Source organism: Hirundo rustica, chromosome 16, assembly GCF_015227805.2.
Source record: "Hirundo rustica isolate bHirRus1 chromosome 16, bHirRus1.pri.v3, whole genome shotgun sequence".
Classification (NCBI taxonomy): Eukaryota; Metazoa; Chordata; class Aves; order Passeriformes; family Hirundinidae; genus Hirundo; species Hirundo rustica.
In genome coordinates, this window is record NC_053465.1 from 5,302,254 (window position 1) to 5,327,526 (window position 25,273).

The 25,273-nt window shown below is 46.4% G+C and overlaps 1 protein-coding gene across 1 annotated transcript in view; it reads left to right on the forward strand.

The window, feature by feature from the left end:
- NTSR1 (neurotensin receptor 1) overlaps positions 1-25,273 on the forward strand; it is a 54,072-nt gene that overhangs the window by 23,073 nt on the left and 5,726 nt on the right. The window contains exons 2-3 of the mRNA XM_040080401.2: positions 13,430-13,631; positions 23,705-23,795. Of these exons, the coding sequence (XP_039936335.1) occupies positions 13,430-13,631; positions 23,705-23,795 (293 nt within the window). The remainder of the gene's footprint in view (positions 1-13,429; positions 13,632-23,704; positions 23,796-25,273) is intronic.

Consider the following 25,273-nt stretch of genomic DNA (forward strand, 5'->3'; position numbering starts at 1 on the left):
GTTCAACCCTTGTGTCCACCTTGCAGAGAGAACGGCCTGTCCCATGCTTCAGGCATGGAAATGGCTCACTCAAATGGAAATGCACCATTTCATCCAGTTCTTAAGCTTCCTTTGAAAAAAAAAAAAAAAAAGAAAAGAGTTCTGAATGTCTTTGGCTATGAAGCTTTTATTTGCATTCCTTTCCACATTTATCTGAGCCATTTGTATTTCATCCTTACAACACAGAAGAAAAAAAAAAAAAAGTGATAGACACATTGACTGATAGTGAATGGGCTTTTTTTCCACCCTCTGGATTTATTCCTTTTTCTCCTCCAGCTCTTCACATCTTCAGTTCCCCAGCTCTCTTTTTCTGTAAATATCCTCAACAATGAATGGACTCATGAAATGTACTCAGGAACACACAGTTCTGTGGAGAAACCAAGAGCCACGCTCAGATCACACAGGCTGGGCCAAGAAAGCACCTAAAAATCATGCTGATTATTAAAGCTGCTTCCCAGGACGAGAAGCTGTTCAGGATGGAGGCTGTTTCATCTCCTGAGGGTGCTGGGGATGATGGGGCCAGGAGCAGGACCAAGCAGCAGCCACCAAATTCAGCGGGATCCCTGGGAAGTCAAGGGGGCACAGTTTCCTTCTGACTTCCCTGCCTTGCCCCAGGAACGCTCCCTGGATTTGACCACGACGTGCACAAACGTCCTGCTGCTCTGTTTTTCCATAGCAGCCACGGCACGTACCCTGCAGGAAAAGGAGCTCATTTCAGCAGCTCCCAAAGTCAGCAGGAGCAGACCTGGAAAACAATATAATGACAAGTCTGTTGATTTAAGTGGCAAGTACCCACACATTCCCGGGAGCACCAGAGGACCAAGTTGCTCCCATTTCACATTGTGTTCCTATTTTCTTCCCCCACTGGCATTCATCTTAAAAACTGGGGGATGCAATATAATTAATGGGTGATGCAGAGCTAATGTCTGATAAAGACAAATCTGGCTTTGTGTTCAGTTTATCTCTTGCCCACAGCAAGAGTGAAAAAAAAACCCCAAAGGATTTGGCCACTACAAAAGAGTGCTCCACGGAATACAAATGTGCTGTCTTGACTTCCAAAACGGAAAAAAATGCGGGGAAGTGACTGAAATTTTATCAGGTTAAGTGAGATCACAAAGAACCTGACACCTCCGTGAATAGTGCCTTGATGATAAGTCAGTAAAAGAAGTCTATAAACAAAATGTGCTTCTTGATTTGCCTTGGTCACACGGCTCAAGTGCAACAAAGGCAGGTAATTTTCATCTTCCTCAAGATGCTGCCTCGTCAATACCTTTCCTTGGTGGCTCATGCGACCACCCTGATTATGGGATGCTTTGAGGAGCAGCAGGGGAGGGAATCGGGGGAGGTGAGAGCAGCAGGCGCTGCTTGACCTCGACTCTCGGCCAGGCAGAACTGCTTCGAGGAGAGCTGGAGATCTCTCCAGCCCTCTTCAGAGCCTGACGTGGTGAGGGACAGACAGGGGAAGGACTGCCATGGAAATAGGGACGTCAAGAGGGTCCTACAGCATTTCCTGAGAGAAAGCTCAAACCTCACTCTGCTAAATGGCACTACTGTCCCAAAGTGTTTATGTCAACCAGGAGAGGTGCTGGTGGCTGGCCAAGCTGTGGAGCACAGCTTTAGGCTGCAATTAATTTGTGTAAACTGGGAAAAAAAAAAATTAAAAAAAAGCGGGGGGGGAACAAAACAAACGCCAAAGGAAATAAAAACAACCAAAGGAAATAAAAGTCCACGCTGCCACAGCTTAATAAAGCATCTTGGGGAGGAACTGTAGCATTTTCTCTGTAAATTGAGGTATGTTCCAAACTTCAGCTTTAAAGTTCAGACCCCCAGAGAGATTGTTAGATTTTAATTGCTACCTTAATCAACATTTATTAGTGCTAACCAAAGCTCCTCATGGATTTAAAATTCAACCCAATTGTCAACTACTAATTACTTTAAGCAGACAAGCTGTTATTTTACCAGCTGTATTAATGAGACTTTTCGGCATATGTGAAATATTACAAAAAGCTTCAGAAAAATTGATCCTGAAATGCAATTCAACAGATAATTTTTTTTTTTTTTGTCATGACATTACTTGTCTCTCAGACATTATAGCATCTCTTACCCTCCTCTACCTCCACCTCACCTGGCAGAAATGCAAAACCAGAATAGGGTCTGATGTATTTTTTCAGTAGGAGAATGATTTTTTTTTTTTTTTTTTTTGCTTTCCATTTGGGTTTTTGTTTAACCTAACTTTCCTTTGGATTGTTCTGAACTGGGTCTAACGTATTTTTCAATAGGAGAATGATTTGTTCTTTCCATCGCTTTGGGTTTTTTGTTTAAATTAACTTTCCTTTGTATCCTCCTGCAGTGTGTGCCTCGTATCAGGCTGAAGGCTGTAGTCCTTGGCTGGTTTATAACAAAGTCTTTATCTTAAATCTTAAGCATCATCCATGGGAATGGAGCTGATTTATTAATTACCCCGTGCTCTAATGAGTTTCTGCTCTCCTGTCAGCCAGCTGCTGGCTGCATCCTCTTTTTTTCCCCACAAAGGGCAGGGCAGAGGGGCGCTGCAGCTTTGCTGTCCCCAGGGAGGGACCTGGCTGGGACACGGGTGGCAGAGGGGAGCCCAGCACCCGACTGCTCCACACTCACGCACGTCCCAAGCGTGAAGCTGGGGTCTGGCAGGCACCACGTGAGCCAAACAGACCCACACTTTTCTCTGTCAGGATCCACCTACCAAGAGAGTGTGGGAAGAAACAAAGCACCACTCGATTCAACTGTTTGCTGCTCTTCTCAGGCAGAAATCTTCGCTTGTCATGCTCCTGTGCTTGTGTCTTTGGCTTGGTTTCCCTGCTGAAGCAGACTGTTTAGTTAGAATCCTGAAACAGTCACTGCAAGTGACTTCATACCCATGTGGGCAAAAGCCACCCATTTTGATGATGAGGGATGAGATGACTCAGTGTTGCCAGAACAAGAAAAGTTGGGGGATAATTGACTGTCACCAGGGTTTGAATATTTTTCTTTGGTGGAAATATCCAAGCACAACAATCTCATTCATGACAACAGCCGTCCCAAGCACGAGCCAAAGAAGAACGGAATAACAGCCACAGGTCAGAGGGGCGAGGATCTGGATGTTGGCTCACAAAATCAGCTGCTGTGAGTTGTTTACGTGCTGATAGTGCCCTCAGACACATGTGCAGCCTGTGCTCTCCTTAAGGCTGTGGTGGCTGCTCCTCCTGCAGCATCCCAGGCTGCAAAAGCCGCACAGGAGTGTCAGAGGTGCTGAGCACTTGTGGCCAAGAAGACAGGAAAGAGGCTGATTTCCTGGGGTTTGACAAGGGCATCACCAGCCATGCCCAACAGAGAGCATCGGTCTGCTCCAAAGGAAGCACCGTGGAGACACTTTCTTCGGATGGATGTCCACCACCTGAGCCCCCACAACTTGTGCAACCCGGCAGGAAGGAAGAACCAAAAGAGGAGAGACAGAAAATAACTGCAAAATCTGGATTAGGATTACTCGGCCGTCAGGAGCATTAGGCACTGTATGAACATTTATTAAATTATTTAGAGGGCTGACAAGCAGCAGAGCTGGAGAAACCCAAATATCTTGTGAAAGGCAATGGGCAATATCCCTTTGGCAAAAACCAGCAGGAGCCAAAATACCAGCAGACAGTGAGAACTTAAATCCAAATGCACTGGTAAATTATTTAAAGCGTATTTCCAATCTGTCATTTGACGTTGAAGTATTATTTCCCCTTCAGTAGAACATAGCTGCTGGGGAGGGTGAGGGGGAAATAGTAACAAAGGCCTGCGTGTTCAAAGAGAAAAACATGAACATCATTCACTGAGTTTTTGTTCAACCAAAAATATTGCCCTAAATAGTGCAATGGATCTGAGGAGCAAGGCTGAGGCCAGCAAACTGACAGCATATGAATTGACTTTATTCTTGTTTGCAAGCAAAATTGGGTAAATTGAATTAATTTACCTTGTAGCTCACTGTACCAGTCACAGGAAATGAAGAAGGAAGGAGCTGGACTCGATGATCCTTGCGGGTCCCTCCCAGCTCAGAATATTCTGTGACACTGATTTCCTGAAGGAGGAGGAGGGGAGGATTTGAAGCTTTTGAGTTAATGATGATGTGATGAAGGTCATCACTGCTGCACTGTCACTTCTGTCTTCCCTTACCTACAGGAAGGGAGCAGCTGTCCCATGACAAAACCCTTCCTTTTAAAATTCCACGTATTCCCCCTTAAATCAGTGGCAGGAGGCCCTAAATGAACTAAAATGAGATGTACACTGCCCCAAATTGCTCATCTTCATCAAGCTCAGTCCTAGAGAGAACTTGGGTTATTTGGTGTGGCTTTTTTTTTTTTTTTTTTTTTTTTTCCCTGTTACTCCTCCACTTTTCTAAATAAACATTTTTCCTTCAGTTTTACTAAGAGAAAAAGCTGAGGGTCCATGATAGACAAGACATTTCCAGTGCACAGTGATAAAGCTTAGAACCTCCAATGTGTCTGTACTCCAGTCCATTATTTCCAGGATTTCCTGAATTTTGCAGTTTTTCTTTCTCTTTGGAAGCTGGAATCAGCAGAGCCATTCAAGTTTGAGTTTGGTGGGCAAAGACCAGGAAAGGAGGCATTTTTCTCTTAAGAGCAGTTATAACGGAGTAGGTTCTCTGGCACTTGGGGAGGTAATGAAGAGCTCTGAGGCCCCCAAGGAGTTCAATATCTAGGTATTACCCTTGCATACAATTAGGAATAATAAGATTTATATGAAACACTTATGGATGAATCACATCTTTTGCTGTTACTTACAATAGATAAATAAATCTGAAAATAGTTCAGGTCACAGCATGGTAACCGTGCATGGAAATGAGGTTAAATGGTCCTTCAGGTATGCAGTCATGCTCAGGAATGTCACCATTATTCAGGGCTCTGACATCTTTCCCAACCCATCATGAGCAAGAGACCCATTTAAGTTGTTCTGCATCAGATGTTATTTTGTATGTACAAATCTTTTCTCCAAGGAGGGAAGTTTATGAATGGGAATGTTTTTGCCATAAATATGATGGATGCTTTTTGTCAGTGCGCAATTTATTTCCATCTGTTCTGTATCTGATTAACTCCTGCGGAGTATGTGATTAACTCAACTTCTCAACATCATTAGCTGCTCTGCATTCCCATTATAGTTCATCAGTGTGGGACCACACACAGGCTTGAAAATGGCACACGTTAGTTATTCTTAAAACCTTAATCCACACTGCCTGGTTATTCTCTGTGATGGCCACAGATCTACAGAGAGGAGCCAGGAAAACATCACTACCGTGGAGCAGGCACAAAATGCTAATGAAAACAGAGTTTAAGCAGATCCTCTTTCTGATCTCAATGCTAGAGCTAAATTAAGCCCTTTGGAAGAGCTCATGGCTGGTGTTATCCAGCTGGAGACAGCTCTGGTGGCGTCCAGCCAGCACAGAGAGAGGAGAGGAGAGGACCGCTGCCCTGTGCGTGGCCACGTCCTCCTGCTGTGCACCAGGTTGTAGGTACTGGCACCTTGGGGATCCCCAGGCACAGCACAGACTGCAGTCAGTGCACGCTGCCACCCCAAGCCTTGTATTATCACGGATTTTCTTCTGATATAAATATCTACCAATACAAAACCTGAAACTCCTCCACAGCGTCGAGCAGCCAGAGCTCAAGAACAAGTCTTTTGCATTATCCTCTGAGCTGTCTTTGGAGGGGTTTTCCCTCAATGACTAAAGCAAGTAAGTGGATGTGTCAGGAGCAGACGCTCACATGTCCTGGCTGTGCAATTAATCGAGCTCCAGCCTCACTGACACTATTGGCTGCAGGGCAGCAGCAGCATGGGGACAGGAGCCAGTCCAGTGACTCGAGAACATCCATCAGCTCCATCTGATAATTAATCTTCAGACTTATCTATTCTCCTTCTTCACCTCAGCAGCAGTACCTGCACTCCCCTGGTTCCAGACCACATCCAAAGCAGAGATGAAGCTGGGGCTCCTGCAGAGGTCTGAAATACAGAGTTTTGGCCAATTCCAGCTCCTGTGGATGATGCCACCTTAGGTCAACAAAACCTGCTGAGTTATTTAATCAGAAATGGATTGGACAGGATGAGTCTGTGTTCCAGGCTTTTCTTTGGGATTTTTTTTTCCCCTGGAGGAAAAACTCTGGATGTCCTGCTCCTGTCTGTGTTTAGATCGGGCTCACGCTCCCACCACTGCCCCAGCTCCTGAGGTTTAGCTGCCTGTGGGTGCCATCCACCCCCGTGCCCCCCCGCAGCTGTGTCCTGGCTCCAGGCTTTGCCTCTCTAACTCAGAGCTGATCATACATTTTGACATCAATACCTGTGACTGGGAGCAGCATTTTACATCATCGTAACCTTTCTTTGAAATGTCTGGGCTTGATATTCAGCGCTTTTGAAAAGGACTCCCTGAGGCAGAGGGAAGGTGCTCCTCAGGCTCCCTGAGCTCCTGCAGCTCCTGGGGGTGAGCCGGGGAGCTCTTTGGGATGAGATCAGAGCAATTCACGTGGCCACACTCTGTTACCTTGGATAATGTGTGTGGAATGTGTACTCACCTCGAGCTGGGTGGAAGAGCTACAGGGTATACCGGGAGGTAAGAACCAGAGGCTCTTGTGGCCAATTCTCAGGGTGCTTCAAAGAGCAGAACGCTAGCTGGGATTTACTGTCTTGTCTTTGATCATTCATTAAGCTAATGATGGGATATTATATCCTAGAGCTACACAGATATTTTCATCCTGTCCCTCTTTAGGAGTAAAGGGGAGGGTTATTTCACACAGCTGGGCTCAGTGGGGTCGGTGTCACTCTGGGGCTGTGAGGGGACCCTACAGGGATGCAGGATTCCACCCTACCCTCCTGCACCCTCCAAAAGTGTCTGCAGAGGGCACAGAGTGCCACCCAGGCACGTCAGCAGCCAGCCTCTGTCCGAGGGTGACAGCTGTGTCACCCCTGCCACGCTGTCGAGGCTGCTGGAGAGAGCAGCCGCCCGAAATGAAGCGTGACAGCCAAACCTGCCCCAGCTAAACCTGGCAGCGTGTAAAGGTCGAGCTCCTGCTCAAATGCACCGGTACAGCTCCAGATACGCACACAGGCTTTGGCACTTGGCCAAATATTTCCCTTTATCCCGGATTTGTGCTCCCATACCAGGATGACTTTATCCAAGGTAAGGACCAGACCCAATACTTGGCAGTGCTGGTCCCCTCAAAAAATTCCAGAAGAGATAAATTCCCTTACTAGGCTGTAGTTGTCCAGCTTCCATGTTTTGCCCTGTGCCAGTTACTGGCTCCAAAAGCAGGGGTTATTTTCTTCCATCACTCACAAAGACTAAACTCTCCTGCCCTGTTCCAGCTAAGGAATGGCATTTACCTGATAATCGTGAGATACTTGGCATGGAAAACTGGAGAGCTGTGTAAAGGTGGGGTTAATTAGATGGGAAATAATTTACCGTGGGGGGAAAAAAACCTGTGGATTCTTTTTCATCAGACGCATCCTGAGAGCATCAAACACGAGTGCCATTGCCAAGTGCTCCCTTTGGCATCCCAACACGATGTACCTTCCCCATTCCTGCTTTGTCTTGCAGGGATTGCTGTATCCTGGAATGCGGTGCTGTGCTTATTAACGGCTGAAATTATCCACTGGCTGGTTAAAAAAATGCCAATTCTGGCTACCGAGTGAGATAACCAGTAATTTTGTGAAGTACGTTTAGCCAAATAAGATTTTTTGGCAGCCAAATGTTGTTGTAGCAGAATGTGCTTCCCTGATTGACATATGCTAACAATACTGCCTCCACAGTCAGGGGGAGTATAATTTACTTTCCAGTTCCATTGGAAGTGAGGTGAACCAGAATGTGGTATATTGTTAAAATGTAGCTCTGTGGTTTAATAGATTTGCTCAAAACAACAAATCAAACGACGCGCTGTATCCTCAGTCCTCTCCGTCATCAATTCCAGTAACCCAGCAAGGACACGTCCCCTCCTGAGTCACTTTTCAGCTCTTTTGGGGTTTCTCACCCGTTTCCCCAGGTATGTCCCCAGGAGTCTCTGCACTGAGAATCCTCCCCAGCAAAAAACAGGGATTCTGCAGCCACCTCACAGCATTCCCCAGGTGTGCCCAGGGAAACGAGCTAACAGAAAATTAGTGGGTGCAGATGAGGTTTTACCAGCTCATCATCATCCACACTTCTCTCCATTTCCATTGTCCTTCCCACAGCCCTGAAAAGAGTGGGAGAAAAATCGCTCTGGGCATCCCAGCTCGCTGCTGGAAGGGGCTGTGTCCCTGGAGAGGCTGTGCTGGCAGAGACCAAGGATCTGGCTCTGCTGTCACCTCGTTTATCAGGCTACAGGGGAACATTTCTGACCCCTGACACAAAATCCTTGTCATAACCCAGGGTTAAAATTATCCCTTCGTCTCAGCTGCCCCCATGTCCAGTCCAGGGGCCTTGCTCCTGCTGGCAGAGCATCCCAGCTGCTGCTCCATGGGCTGCACCTCACTGTGCTGCTGCTCTGACCAGCATTTCATGCTCCATTGGCTTTGGGGGATTTTATTTACTTACCTAGGAAAAAAAGCACGAGGGAAAACACAAGACCCGTGTTTAAAAATCTTTTATGTTCTCAGTATTGGAACATTTTCTATATTCTCATCAAAACTGTTTCAATTAAAATGCTTTGAGTAGTTCTGATGCTTGGCTGTTTTTATCATAAATGCTTTTAGGGTTGAATTTGCCACTGTATCTCCAGAAGAGCCTTTAGCCTAACGTTTTTACTTTCCGCCACTTAAGCTCTCAAGACCTCACTCATTCTTTTCTGTGCCTCTCCAAAATCGTGTTCTAATGGATCATGGGAACAGTCTGCTGCAGGTGGCCCAGGTGATGGAGTTTTGCTGGGGGCAAAGGTGACCCATAAACAAGTGTAATACTCATAATTTTTTCCCTCCTTGCCTTCAGATATATCTAACAAAAAAAGTCTTGGCTTGCAGCAGGGCTCCAAACCCCATCTATTTCCAAAGTGACCTTTGAGCCTGTGTTCCTCCAGCAGTCGCCTTGGGACACAAAAGAATAAATCTTTGCAAGCCCTCTGATTTACAGGACTTTATTGAAGCCCTCTGGGGAGTTCCTGTGTGGAGTTCCATGCTCATCTTCTCCATCACAGCGAGCTGATGGCAGCTTTTAGTGGTAACCCAGGGAAACCACGCAGTCAAATAATTGGAGGGACGGCTTGGCAAAAGCGAATCACGTCAGCAGGAAGCTCGGCAGAGCCAGGGGAGAAATTTTCCATGCAAAAGATTTAGGAAGAGTCACAAACCTGAGAACTGGGTTCTGCTTTTTTGTCCCTCTGTTTTGCTGTCCCTTCCCCTGTGTCCATCCCACACTCTCGTTCGGAAGGAAGCAGCAAACTCACAAGGCTGAATTCTCTGTCTCACACAAAGTCTGATTTTTGTTGAGCCAGCTGTGAGTGAAGCTGATAGCTGCATCATTTTCCCTTCTAGAAGTTTGTTTCCCCCAAATTTCCATGTCCTCAGCTTTGCTCCATCTCCTGTGTCCTGCAAACCCCTGTGTAATTGTAATGACTCCTGTTTCACATGAAAATCATCTTGGCAGTGGATAGCCAGGAGAAAGGTGGGATGAGCATTATCATTAGAGAGCCAGGAAGGCTCAGTGCTGGGGCAGGGCAGGACCCCAAGACCTGCCGGCCTCGATGGAGCTGGGAAGGTCATTGTCACCACCCTGGGGACAATGAAGGTGTGGCACCTCTGAGGATCACAGAGGTGTCTCTGCCGTGTCCTGGCATCCATCAAGTGATGGGATGCCTCAGACGTGCCTGTGGGGGTTCAGGGTCTCAGCAGAGGTTTCTGCTGGGAGCTCTCCCTCAGGTGACATCGGTGCTGTCATTGTCCTGCTCAGCACAGCCAGAGGAGAGGGATCTGGGTCTCTGGCTGTCGCTGCTCAGGCAGGGCTGGAAGGGAAGGTTGTTGTTCTGTATGAGACAAAGCACGATTTGGTCCTGAGGATTAATCCCATCCCACGGATGCTGCCAGCCTGGTGCTCGAGCAGCGTTTAGGATTGCGCTGATTCCAGCGGTGACAGCAGCATGGAACTGGGTTAGTGTTTCATTCTGTCCTGCCACTGGCAAACATCGCAATATTGGATTTTCTTTTCTTTTTTTTTTTTTTTTTTTTTTTTAGTGAGGATTTAACACGCAGTCACGGGTTTTGTGGTGTTGTGTTTGTGTGGGTTTTTCAGCCTAGAGAGCAGCCAGGGCTGAGCCTTTCCATGCACAGCTTTGGGCTCCTGCACCGAGCTCATTCTGCCCATCGTGGTGCTGGGCTCTGGGGGGTTCACTTTGGTGCAATCACATCAGTTTTGAGGGAGAGGAGAATCAGACTAAACCACACCTGGTGAGAGCAGAGATGAGGCCAGACCCCTGTGTGTGTGCACCCACAAACAACCCTGAACTCAGGATTAGCGCAGATCCAGCATCACACGGACTGTGCCTGCCATGGTGAGCCAACAAAAATCGGAGACTTTCAGGTCAAAAATGAGCCTGCACGCTCTCTAAACCCTGCTTCCTGGGGCCAGAGTAGGCTGTAAAGATCTGTAAAGCTCCAAAGGCTCCCATGGGTGTTCGCTGACAGCTGTAGCCACTTTAGCCCACTGATGTTAGGAGGCACTGTAAAAAATCGCATTAAACACCTCTACAAATCTTCCTGCTCCTGAACTTTTGAATATGTAGTCCTGGGATCCCAGACCAGCTCCTCTTGAGCAAGTGGGAAATTTTCCACTGACTTTGAAGAGTTGTTGGAGGCAGCAGCTCCAGTGGTGTGCAAAGTCACCTGAAAATGAAGTGTTGCTGCACTGATGTGCACAGTGTGCTGGGCTCCCAGCAAGCAGCTCAGCAGAAAAACAGAGAATGTAAAGGGTTTGCTCAGGAAAATTGACTTTTCTAGCCCTTATGTACTTCAGGACTTTGTGTTTGCAAATAATTCATTATTCTTCCAACAAATTAAAACATTCTGGTACTGGGGAAAATATTGATTTTTTTTTTTTTTTTTTTTTTTTTTTTTTTTTTTTAATTCATTAGAATTTTGCTACAAATCAAGCCAGGGGAAAAAAATCTTTAAATATAGTCTTTGATGAAAAATATGCAATATTCCCACTTTTACCATAACAATTCCTAAAAAGGAAAGTCAATGCAATTCTAGCCAATTTCTTAAGCTCTTTAAAAGACTTCACAATGCAATTATGGAATGGATTGACGCTTTCAAGAAAGCTTGGAAAAGACTTTTAGAGTTCTGCAAAATTATATCAAACGAGTCTAATTTCCAGCTAGGGCAAAATTTTAGAACGAAAACCAATAAATGCTGATTCTCAGGTGATGGAGTGAAACACTTCCAGAGCTGAGTGCTGCGCTTTGCAGATGTGCAGACATTGTTCAGCAGTGGGAAAGAAGAGCATTCTGCAGCTAAAGCCACAGAAATTGGAGTGAGGAGCTACAGGGCTCGTTTCTTAGTCTGACCCTGTAAATCTGAGCAATCATTTCACCCCTGTGCCCACCGGCTCAGCCCGGCTGCAGAGCGAAGGTTAAATAGTTGGGTTTTACCGCTTAATGATCTGTCTTAGCCTGTAGAGCCAACTCCAAGAGATAACTCTTTTTATAGAGGAGGCTGTGAGGTATTTTAGACGCGTAGAAAACCGCTTTATACTTAACAAAAGAGGCCATTAGCAGCATCAGTAGTGGTGGGGTGTATCTAGGAATTCACTCAGCCCGCAGAGGAGCTCTGTTATTATTACCAACATAAACAGGAGAGGATGTTCTCACCATGCGGGCGAGAGACAAAACCCAGCTGGTGCTGCTGCTTAACACGTTGAGCTCCGGAGCACAAAGTTATGCGGAGGTTTGGTTCATCCAAAGAAAACCCGGGCAACAACAACAGCGCCCGTCTTCACCCAAAAAAGGATTTTCTGCTTCAGATTTACGGGCAAAGAAAGCGAAGTGCTTCTGACGTGCCTCTGCTCCCGTGTGCTTATGTGCTGCTCATTTCTTTTACGGATGCCCTGCAGCATCTTGGGGATGAGGTTGGGCGATTCCCACTCACCTCCAGCATTTCTGAATCCCTCCAGGGCACAGAGCCCGCAAATCTGCACCAGGCACGGTGCACAGAGAACCTTGTCCACGGTGGTGATGGTCCAGCAGGGGTGGCTGGGTGGAGAGGGGATATTTCCATCCCAGCAGATGGAGCACCTGTCTCTAGATGAGGTTTTGAAATCTGCAGAGGGACCTGGCACTGGTTTGGAGTGCCGGGTTTTTCTGTGTCGTACATCCCTGAGGTGAAAGACAAGTCTCCGTCTGGGGAAGAAGTCAGCCTGCCTTGGAGCCCTCCCACTGAGCAAATTCCCTCCTGAGTTTTGTAGTTTCATCTTTTTGTCATTTCGTCGCTTCTAATACAATTGCTTTCACAGCGATTTGCAACACTGCTTAATTCTTGTCAATATTTTGAAACTCTAAAAGCTTGAAGGGCTTTTGATTTGTTCCACGCTCACCTGAGTGACGTGCTGAGTCTCCTCCTGTGCCATCCAGCAGAGAGGATGAGCCCTTGGGCTTAGCAGAGCAGCTCCCCATGCCACCTTGGCAGCTTTGCAGATGTGCAGGCAAACTCAACACGTGCCTCTGTTTCCCTGGGCTGCCCTTTGCAAAGCTCAGTTCCACTGAGGTTTCTAAACAGCCCAAAAGCTTTCCTGCATTTGACATAAACTGTGACTTCTACTTAATTCAATCACCGCTTAATTTGATTCTCCATTTAATTTTATCAAAACCATAGTAATCAAATAATTTGTACTAAAAACATTATGATTTCCACTTGTTTATTCTGATCAGTTTTAATCTTTGAAGGCACAAGGTTTATTTAACTTAGTTATGAGGTAACAAAACGCTGTCATTAAATCAACAAGGAAAGGGCACATAACCAAAAAAAAACAGTTAAAAAGATCCCAAGGAGTACTCATAATGCAGGAAAAAGACAATAGCACACTGTTATTTAGAAGTCACTCTACGCATGATGAAAACTAAGCAGCACCCTGCTGGCTGTGAGATGAAAAGATCAATGGCATGTTTCAGTCGAGACATTTCTGGCAATGAACTGCGCTGAAAAGGGGAAAAGAATGCAATTAGATATGAATGATTTTGCCTTTTTTGGGGTTGACCGACATGAATGAACCTGCGTCAGCAGTGTTTGTGTCCTCCCTCTGTACAACAAAACCAGCCGAGTAAGAGGAGGGAAAGATTTCCACTGCAGGCTGTCCCTCTGTTGCTTGGAGAAATAAAACCTAATCCCCTGCTCCCGATCCCATCCCTGACTGTGCCCCATCTCTCCCCTGCAGGTCAACAGCTTCATCTCCTTCGTGTTCCCCATGGTGGTCATTTCCGTGCTCAACACCATCATCGCCAACCAGCTGCTGGTGATGTTCAAGCAGGCGGCCCAGGAGAACCAGGTGTGCACCATTGGCGGGCAGCAGACCATGCTCAGCATGTCCATGGAGCCCAGCAGAGTGCAAGCCCTCAAGCACGGCGTGAGGGTCCTGCGTGAGTATCGCCTTCCCCTCGGCGTGCGGATGGCTGGAGGTGTCTAAACGAACATCGCCCGAAGAGTAACGGGCGGGAATTGGAAAACTCTTTCACCCAAAGCACCCTCTCCTTTTCCTCCTTGCTTTTTGGTTTGCAAAGCTAAGGAGCAGACCTGCTCACTCTGGAAAAGTGAAACCGGTTTAAGCCTTGCTCGTGTTGTTTCATTACTTCCCTTTCTCTGCAGAGCTTTGGTTCAGGCAGAGCTTAAATAAAAGTTCCTGCACTCAGGAATTGAGCTGCACTGCAGAACAGTGGATGTCTTGATTAAATTAACTGAGGAAAAGACCAAACAATCTGGTAGCTTAACCTTACAGAGGATAAAGCAAAAGCTGTTCAAAAATAGTACCCAAAAATAGCTAACAGAGTGTGTCCATGGTGGTTTTAAACATTAGATGGGGAGAATTTGTTAGCAGAAAGCTTTCTGATGTTCTGGAGTTTTTAGAAGGGTTTGGGTTGGCAGGGACCTTAAAGTTCACCTCATCCCAAACCCCTGCCATGGGCAGGGACACCTTCCACTAGGGCAGGCTGCCTCAAGCCCCGTCCAACCTGGCCTTGGACACTTCCAGGGATCCAGGGGCATCTTGGTATTTGAAGTGCTTTGGCCCAGACCATGTTTCCAACGAGAGAAATCCCTAGAGAAGGCACCAGGAGCCTCCATGACATTTTCCCAGCTGTTTTTCCCATGCAGCTCTCCTTGCCCATGCCATAGGTGAGCTGCTGTGCACATCCCAGCTTCCGACCGGGAAACGCCTCCTGAGAAAAAGGAAAGGAAAACACAGGGGTCATTAAATTCCCCACAATGATCTTGTTGGGCTGTGTTTGTTTACTGTCTGGGCACCCCTATGAACTGATATCCACAGGTGGGTGAGGAGGGAGCCTTGCTTCCCCACAGAGCCTACAAGGACACTGCTCCTTGCTATCCTTTTCTGTTTTTTAACACTTCTGCCTGCTGCCATGAGGTGAGATGCTGCCTTTTCTCACTCGTGCTGCACCACCTCACACCTCTCTCTCCCCTTTTAGTATTGCATCCTCTTTGATCATCAAGAAGAGAGAGCTCTTCATGAATAATAGCAGAGAAACCTAAACCCACACCGGGCATCCCTCAGCACTGGAGGAAGTGCACCCCTCACCCACAGGTCCACATCTCCTCTGAGGCACTGAAAAACAGCCCTTCACTCTCTGAACAATCAGCAAAATTTTCTTTTTCATCTTCTTCTGCTTCCTCTTTTGCTTCTCCAGGCAATTTTTTGGGGGTTTACTGTGTACTGCAAAAGCTGAGAATATTTAGCAAAAGTGAGGGTTTCAGTCTGCAGCCTGAGATGGTTCAAAGGTGGGTCAGATGTGGCACCACGGGCCCCCCTGTGCAGCAATGCCCAGGTATCTCCTCAGGGCAGCAGGACTGGGCTCCTCTCCCTGCTGGGAAGGCAAAGAGAGGGCAGCTGCTTGCTGCATTTCTGTGCCGAGGAAGATCCAGCAAATTTAAAAATCCTCCCTCACTTTTGCCTGTGATTCACTCCACCATGCAGAAATGCTTTATCTAGCAAATGGGAGTGAAATCTTGCTGCACTTCTGTTTTTCTGATGCACTTGATTACTGGAGGTGCTTGATTCACACTCACATTTGTCGCCTGCTCCTCGTGAGTTATGTTTTAATAACCCAGGTCTCTGAGCTGTCTGAAAAGTAGCAAAAAATACACAAGGATGCACATGATTTATCCTGGCATCCATGACAGCCAAAATCATGAACAGGATCTGGGCTCATTTACGGAAGAGGGTGGGAAAAGAAAAATTACACTTGTCCCTCCTTATAAAACTGTTGGCAGAGTATCAGAGCTTCATGGGGGTAAAAGTATTTTCCATTTCCGAGAGTGAACTTTGGCCCGTAGTACAGAGGAGGTTGATTTGGGTTTAAGGGTGAAATGTTTCAGAACTTGTAAAAGAAGTGCTTAGAAACTAATTTTTGTGGTTCATGGTGTGCAGAGCTGCTGGACAAGACCAAAGCAGAAAAAAACAAAAAAAATCTTCCTTGCTCCAAATGTACTGAGATTAAGTATTTGTTTACATTGAAATGAGAGCTAAAAGTGGCCAGGCTAACAGCCTCATTCAAAACATCCACAACAGTGTTTTCCTTCTTTTTGGTAACATTTGTGTATTTTCTTGGCCCTGTCTGGCTTTGGTCATATACAAAATGATGAGGGTGATCAGAATCAGGGAATGTGTCAGGCTTGTTGCCTGGGAGCCACCTCATTAAGTCAGTAAGCATGAGATTCCTGATTGTAATTCCTTCTCTGCTGCCAGAGTTCACCAGGTGTGAGGATTCAAATTCAGAGGGCTCCAGGCACTTGCAGCTTCCCAGATTTTTTTTTTTTTTTCCTGAGGATAACAGTGCGACCAGTTCTGCTGTTAAAAATACCTTCCACTGAGGGATTTCATACCCTCCTTCATCCTACAAATTCCTTCCATTAACTTCAATTTCTGTTGCTATTCCTTGGCTATTTTGGGGCCCTGGAATGCTGAGTCTCCCAAAGCCGTGTGATGCCTCAGAGATGTGTGGACATTCTCTGACTGCACAGCCTGACAGGCCAATCTCTTGATAAAATTCTAAACGATCCTTAAATACTCACATGCACACAAACACATGCCAGAACAATCATGGGATGGTTTGGGTTGGAAGAGACCTTAAAACTCATCTCATTCCACCCCTTCCATGGGCTGGGACACCTTCCACTGTCCCAGGTGGCTCCAAGCCCTGTCCAACCTGGCCTTGGACATTTCCAGGGATGGAGCAGCCACAGCTGCTCTGGGCACCCTGTGCCAGGGCCTCACCATTCTCACAGGGAAGGATTTCTTTTTAATATCCAGTCTCACCCCTCCTTCTTTCACTTTAAAGCCATTCCCCTTGTCCTGTAACTCCAAACCCCTGTCCCAAGTCTTCTTGGAGCTCCTTTAGGCACTGAAAGGCTGCAACAATTCCTTCCTGTAGTCTTCTCCAGGCTGAACAAACCCAATTATCACTGCTGCTCAAAAATCAGGGTGTATTTGGAAGAAATACAGGAAGGGATTCAGGAAGAAAGCTCTGTTTCAGGATGAAAGCTCTATTCAGCCAAAATGTCTTCTGGAAAGGGGACAATTTTGCGGCACGGACTGACACCCCCACCAACACACCTGCCTGCAGCCCCTTCTCCTCCCGGCAGCCCTCAGCAGCTCCTGGCTGCCTCTCACAGCTGTCCCCACGTGGATGGGAGGGAGGCAGGAGCTACTGAACGGCACAGCTGAGCCCTGAAAACGACATTGGGACAAACTGATGGGCATCAAGGGGAGCCTTTGCAAGGGGACGTTGGCTGAGCCTATTAAAATGTAATCGGTTCCAGGTAGCGTTTGCTCTGTTGCTGAAGCTGCTCAGTGAAAGCAATTATGGAGCACTTATAGGTTTAACCAATTAAAAGAATATCCTTCAGTCTCCCACAGCTGGCTGGGTGATGCCTCAGTAAATACTCTTTAGCAGATGAGGTCAAGCCGCATTTTTTACTGAATGTCTGTGAATTTTTAAATTATGATTTTGAGGCCTCCGCATTTTGTCAAGTAGTACAAGACAAAGGCCAAGAATTAATGATGTCTCCATGTATTTCATTAATTTGTGCATTAATAATTCTCCTTCTGAACAAATACTTTGAGGAGCCCATTCATTTCTCCTCGCCAATGCTCCAAGTCTGAGTTATTCATTTCAGGAGGAGAATATTGCCATGAGATTTAGTGTAACCAGCCTACAGACAGGAAGAGTAAATAGCTCATGCTTGCAACCACAATACACAGAAGAGCATCAGTCTAAAACTCCTTAAACAGTTGCATTTCATAATTCCTATATTCTAAGGAAGGCAGATTTATTTGTTCATGAATAATTTCTTTTCAAGAAAGGAACAAAATGCGTGGCAGTTTGTATCTCTAATAAAAAGTCTGAGCAGCTCCAAGTGGAATTCAGCAAAACCTCTGTGGCATTAAGCTTGAGTGGAGGCTGATTTTAACAGCTGAAGTGTCACACTGAAATTTGGGAGAATAAATTACCTATTTAACAGTTGTATATATTTCCCAGAGATGTTTGCAGTTGTAGGTTTACTTTGCAGCCTGACAAGTGAGATGAAACGAGCAGCATCGGAGCGCTCTATAAACACTCTCGGAGGAACAAAAACCAGGGGTGGCTGCACCTCCTGGGGCAGGGAGACTCTTCTTTCCCCTCTCCCAAGATGTGTCCCTTTGCTGGCACCACAGCTCAGCCTGGCACAGCATTCCTGCAGGAATTGCAGGCTCTTGTGACTGCAGAAACCCCCAGGATTTGCCATGCCCCGAAAGCAGATTTTCCAGGTGTTGAGCTGTGACAATGTGAGTGTTTAAAAAGTTAACTGATGTGATTCTAAACATGAAGTCCGGCCAGGGCTTTAGTCACTGTAGAAGCATGCAGTGCATACAGCTCCAGGGTCCCTCTGATGAGCAGAAACCACTCTGGGAGGAACAAAGGATGTGTGAAACTCAAAACTGGAGGGGAAAGAAGAAAGGAAGCCGAGGAAGCCAGTTCGGGTTACACCTGATCTCACCAAACAGAAAGAGGCTTGAACCTGGTGAGGATAAGATGGGATCCCTTCTCGACTTTTCAAAGGGGAAATTCTCTTCCTTTCTTCTTCCCTCTCCTCCAAACGTCCAGACATCCCCAGGGGGAAAGATATGGATGAAGTTTAAATGGAATCAAGCAACCTCTTATCTAACTTCCAAAAGAATAATTACCTTAGAAGGAAACATGGGAAGAGACCCCAGCTTGCACTGGGACAGCAGAGATGTGCTGCTTGCTAGTGCCTGTTCCTGGGCCAGCTTTAATCTCTATTTTCTTCCTTGCTGCTTATGGATGAAACTGCTGCCAGGGAATGATTTAACCACTGGGGTGAGCTGGGGCAGGAATTCACATCTATTATGAAGCCGTTAAAAATCAGGACTGGATAATATAATCTGAGTGAAATATGTTGATTTTGAATGCCAAAAGGTTTTTCCATTCACTGTGCTCTCTCACTTGCATTAATAAAGAAGAATTTAGTTTTTATTCAGTAATACTTTGAAGAGCATTAAGGGATTGTATCCAGCAAATGCTGTGTGTTTTCAGTGGTGTCTAAAGGAGCTGAGGACTTCCCAAGCCCATTGTTACTCCCAGTTTCTTCTTTGCTCTCCTGAGTACTCCTGGTTCATGCTGGTGGTCCCCAATCCCTGCTGATTGTTATTGACTTTTATGGAAATGCTTTATTCCACAGCCTTATGACCCAAATACCAGCATAAATAGTTTCAATTTTACTGGGCTCATACCTACCCTGGCAGCTCCTGCAATCCCTACTTTGGGACCTGCTGATATAAACATTGCCAGCAGCCTGTCCGGTAGAACATCATGTTAATATAAACAGCACCTCGAGGTTTAACGAGGCAGTACCAGCTGTGCCTGCACTTGGCCCAGCTTTCAGCACCTCTCATATCAAACAGCATTTTGTGAGAAGGTTCTGCTGTAAGGCCATCAACTAAATAAGTGTATAAACTGCAGGAGCTTGAGGTATACAAGGATTGTTTGTACAAAAATCATCATTACCCTTGACACGAGCCTGATAACCTTTTGTACACTTCATTAGTACCAGCTGCTGCATGTGCACCCCTTGGGCAGCGTTGGGGAAGAGTCTGAAACACAGAAAAGGCTGAGAGCTGCTGTTCAGGGAGGTAAATGCCTCCAGAAACAGCTCCTGCCTTTGCTCAGAAATTCCACCGTGCTGTTCCACATCTGTACGTGGCTCAGCTCCCCTCAAATGCAGAGAAAAAGAAATAAATGGGCTGAAATAGCCTGGACAGAACTATCGAGGGAAGATGGATCTGAGCCTCTCTGGAGGCCTGAGCAGCAGCAGAGGTGGCTGTAAGGAGGAGCAGCATCCCTTCCCTGCCTGTCCTGGAGAGACAGGGGGACAGGACAGAGGGACACCCTCACCCAGGGCCACCCCGGGCTGCAGGGCTCAGCGCTCCCAGAGGGGCTGCAGGAGATGAAGTGAGGAGGAGAACAGCAGCACTTTGCGCTGCAGCAGCTCCCCGGGCGCCCGTGTGAGTCAGAGGCTCCTCACCCATGGCTGTCCCGGGGCTCTGAGTCACTCCCAACCTCACACGGACCCACCAAGGGATGGGGGCTGGAGACTCCTCCTGAGCATCGCTCCTGAGCTCAGCCAAACCAGCCAAACTGCGGCCCTCTTGCTCACGGTGCCCTGCCCCGTGCACGTGCTGACCCTGAGGTGGTCCTGCAGCAGGGCAGGGACCAGCCTCAGCCCAGGACACACACAGAGCAAAATAAATAAAATAAAATAAAATAAAATAAAATAAAATAAAATAAAATAAAATAAAATAAAATAAAATAAAATAAAATAAAATAAAATAAAATAAAATAAAATAAAATAAATAAAATAAAATAAAATAAAATAAAGTAAAGTAAAATAAAATAAAGTAAAGTAAAATAAAATAAAATAAAATAAAGTAAAATAAAATACCCGGCGTGATCGAATGGAATTTAGCTTCCAGGATTGCTCCTACATCCAGTTGAGTCTGAGAATCGAGACTGGCACAGTTTAAATCTCCTGTGCAATGAAAAAGATGACAGTCGGAGTTGATGTTTCTCTCTGCAGGACTTCCTGAAGGAAAAACAAACCAGGGCTCATGCTCTGCCTCTCCTCCTTCCTCCTCCCTTCTTCCCTGGCATGCAGTTCAAACAGGCAGAGAAAAGAGCCATTATAAGACAAAACAGAAAGACACAGGATGCAATAATTCAGGGTTTGATACAAATTTAAATTGGGAGTTTGATTTAGAAGGGAAATGAGGGCATTCATTGGTGGGAGGATCATTCTCTGCCATCCCTGGCACACTGGGGTCATCCTGCTGGGGTCCCACATCCCCTCCTCAGCCTTGAGGTCTGGCACCTCATTTGCTCAAAAATGGGAAATATCAGAAGCTCACGGAGCAGCTCTGCTCCCATTAGAACCTTATTGAATTCATTAGGAGTGAGGGATGTGTCTGGTTTATTTTTAGTTCGAAAAATAGAGGCAGGAAATCTCCAACCTCACAAACACCATCCTGGAGAGTCACCCATCACACACTGAGTCAAACCCTGCCCCTGCAGCGCTCAGCTCCAGCAGGCTGACCTGCTCCTTCTCACTCCATCAAAGGAACCCACGTGACAAGCTTTTGATGATGAAGAACACATCCTAGCAGCTCATAACAACAATAAAAAATCATTTTGGCAGACAGCTAGCCCAGGATTTGTCTTACAGCTCAACCGTTTTGACAGGCAGGTGCTCAGGAAGAACAAAACAGCAGGAAAAGGAACCAGGTATCTGGGAGAAAGGGATATTTTCATTCTGTATTAGGTGAAAGTTAACACAGTCTTGTGTTTCATATTCCTCCCAGGGGAGAGGACCCAAGAGTGCAGGATTGCCACCCTAAATCTGCTTGATCCCATGTGTGATAAAGTGAAAACACACAGGTTGAGGGTGACAAATTCAGGTCGGGATCTCCTAATCTGTGCAGCACAGAACTGCACAGTTGTCACCCAGCTGGGACTTCCAAATCAGGCCATAAGTGTCTCCAGTGCACTTCACATGTTTAATAGAGTTTTAATTGCGGAGTGATTGCATGTGATATTACAGAATTACCACAGATTACTTAATTGCTGATGTTAAGCAGATACTTCTCTCAATATGTGTGTTTGTTACTATAGATCCATATCGCTTGGCACAGCATTGCCTGAGCAGCAGAAGCAGGGATCATTTACCAGGAGAAAAACCACTTTCATTTAACGTGTTGGTAAATTTAACAAGCAGATGTGTGAGATTCTTATAATTGGCTGTCGAAAGGATCTGGATCCCGCCGCTCCTAAAGAGCCGCACACGGGGCTGAGCAGCTGAGAAGTGCCAGCGCGTGGAGGTTTCTGCAAAAACTGTGATGTGCCTGGATGAACCTGCGTTTGGAGCCATTTGGGAAGCTGCTTTTGCAGCCTGAAAATCCAGCTAACCCTGTGCAGGCGCTGGGAGAGCAGATGGGCTGGAGCCGTGATGTTGGCTCGCTCCCGTTGGCTGACGGATGGAGGAGGAGAGGTTGGGGAATGTTGCTTCTCCTGCAGCCCCTGGCAGGGATCTCCTGGAGAATCATGGAGGGACTGCTCCATCCAGGGCAAACCACAGGCCTGTCCCACAGAGAAATGAATTTCTGGAGGTGAACAGAAGTGGGCGCTCAGAAACGTGAAGGAGCAAGGCAGGTGTCACACCGAGCTTCCCAGGGGATGTTCCCACCTCTCCTGTGCCAAACCTCGTGCAGGAGCTCTTCTGTCAAAGTCCCATCAAAGCTCCGTGGGGATGGATCAGACGTGGGTCGCATTCATTCACTCGATGGCATCTGAAGGGCTGCAGGCTGTCTGGGGATGAATTACAAATTACATCTGTGATCACTGTGGCCAGAGAGCAGCCAAAACACAGTTTGAAAAAATGAATTCACTTGGACAAGAGAACAAAAACAGACCCTCCAGCCTTCTCTGCAAAACATGTCCCTTCAGTTGCTTAAATCTTTATTGGATAAATGGCTTTTGCAGCATTTCTGGAAGATGCTGTCATGCATCATGGAATAGAACCTTCTCCATTGTTAGCTGCGTGTTTAATGAGAGAGGGAGCTCGTGGAGTTGGAGTGGGGTGTGAGTATGGAGCTACGGACACCAGGGATTATTTAATTTCTGCTCTCCTGTGCCTCCTGGCTAAGCATCAGTGATGGGGAGAGGCAGCCACAGCCCAACTTGTTCCTCCTGGACTGCCGTATCCAAGGGAAACACATCTTCTGCACATCTCCTTGAGCTACAACATGGTCCCTGTGGGATGACAGCATCTGGGTTTGGGACATACCCACATAAATATCTTCAATCCCAAGGCAGAAAAAAATCCCAGCTCCACGTGCCAAATCCACATTGCACTTGTGGTACCTCACTCTGGAGCAGAGCTTAGCTGCTTCCCAGCTCCTCACAGGTCACATAAAGGACAAGAGTGATGTGTCCCTTGTTGTCTGTAGAGCAAATTTGGAACCAAAAATTAACTTAATTATTTTATTTAGCCTTTATTTTCTTCTTGCCTTTTATTGTGTTATGTTTTAACTGAGATTTCTTTATTTCCTGCTAGGATTCTGCTTGAATCCTGCTGTTCCATAAAGAGATTGAAATGCATACAACAAAAGGAAACAAATCTTTCTCTTGATTGCCTGATAGATCGACTTTTTAATCCAGACTGATAAATGTACTCTATCAACAGCACTTTTATGCCTCATAGTTGTTGCATTTTATTCTCCATTGGTTGGCATCCCTTGGAGTGTGGAAAGGGAAAAAAAAAAGCCATAATGTCTTTCTCTGCTTACCCTTTAAGTGATCATTTTTATTGTGGCAAAGTCCAGGCCCAAGCACATTGTAATCTCAGGTATGGCACAAATGTAGAAGGAAAGGATGAGCCCTGCCACTAGAAAGAGCAGTTTGATGCTGCTCAGCGCTGTGGGGACCGTGGCCAGCGGCTCCATGTAACAGACTAATGGGATTAGAGTGGCCCTGGCTCCCTGTCTACCTGGATGAAAAACATCCATCAGCTGTCACTGTGAATACTCTGGATGAGATTCCCAGTGCCACAGGGGCGTGGAACACAGATGCAAACAGGGTTTCCTTCAAGCCAGTGTCTGAATTAGGCATCACCAGTCCTTCATCTGCACCTTCTGCTGCTCCTAATGCCCCAGTGCTTAGTGCTGCTCTCTGTTACTTCTGTTTTGCTTGTTTTTACAGACTTTTGCAGGCTGGTCGTCTCTCAGGGTTATTAATTCTTTGCACTACAGCAATACGAGAGCAAGCGAGGCTGCAGGAAAACAGAGCAATTAAACCCGAGCAGACAGGTCCCATTTTCACCCTGATGGAGAATTGCTCACCAAGTTTAAAGGTTTTTTTTCCCTGCCTTGCAGGTGCTGTGGTGATCGCCTTCGTGGTCTGCTGGCTCCCTTACCACATACGGCGCCTGATGTTCTGCTACGTCCCCTCCAGCCAGTGGACAGAGTGAGTCACAACGAGGGGGACACGGTGTCCCCACGCCAGGACACAGGGGGGCTCAGGCTGGGGGTGCCAGGGCACCCACCGGTGTGGAGACGGAGGCGGGGAGCTGGGAACAAAGGTGTTCTCCAGACGACGGGTTAAAGTCTCAAACTCCTAATTGTTGTATTGTTTGGGGTGGTTTGTTGTTTTTGTTTGTTGTTTGTTTGTTTGTTTGTTGTTTTTTTGTTTTTTTTCCCCTTTGGTGGTTGTGGGGTTTTTTTGTTTGTTTGTTTTTTTGTTCGTGTTTTTTTGTTTGTTTGTTTTTGTTTGTTTGTTTGGGTTTTTTGTTGTTGTTTTTTGTTTTTGGTTTTTTTTTCTTTTGGATGTCTCAGTGCTTGCCAGGCAAATTAAGAGACTTTGCTTAACCTAAATCCCCCAGACACGGTGTAGGAAGCATGATCTTGAACCAAAATGCATCATCAACCCCTCCTCCTCCTCCTCCCCCCCGTGCTGGCAGCAGCCATGAGGCTTCACTCTGGCAGCCCCTGATGAAATGATGTTTGGACAGTGGGGTTGGTACATCCAGAGTGGATCTCAGTCTCCATGCTGGAGATATTGATCCCCAGCCCTAGGATGCGGCAGCTCCTGTCAGCACAGAGTTCAGCTCCACGAGGCCACCTTTGCTCTGTGACAGGGGAGATGACACAGGTGGGGAGATGACACCTGAGCCTGGCCAGGTTATTTACTGGGGCTTGCAGGGAGTGGGTCAAAATGGAATGCCAGCAGCTGCTGCTGATCAGGAAGTGCCCAGATTGTCAGAGAATTCCAGGATATTTGCACAAACACCCGTGTGCTGCTCACAGGTGTGCAAAGGCACCCCAGGAGCTCCCTGCTCCTTTCTGAGGCACCAGGACAGGTTCTTCAGCAAAGCAGCCACCAAACGAATTACTGTTTCTAAATATGTCATTAAGAGCTAATGCTGTCTGGGGACACACACAGAGGAAGGCTGAGCTGCCAAGGGATGCACTCTTGTGTCTCCTCCCATGGTGTTCCATCCCAGTTCTCCCTGAGACCAGGGCTGATTCTTTCAAGGGAAAGAAAAAAGCATCTACAATACCAAAAAGCAGAACAACAACAAAAAGCTAAAATTTCATCAACTCCAAACACAAAATATAATAAATTAGGATATAACAGTCTACTGAATGAGACTATGGATCCAGCCATTGTAAACCCCAAAATCCATCTTCAGTCATGAAAACAGAGCTCTAGGCACACACTGGGACAAACTCTTGTTTCTCCTTTGCTTTCCTATATGAAAAGCACCTAAGGTACTGTTCAATTATGTAATAACTGCATTTGCTTTGAGCAAGAGGGGTAGAGAAATCTGTCTGCAGTTAGTGGGAATTTACACATTGTGGCTGCATTCACATAATATTCTATTTTTCTTTTTAAAACCATGAGTGATTTTAGGAAAACACTGAATTTACAGAATGATAGTGAAC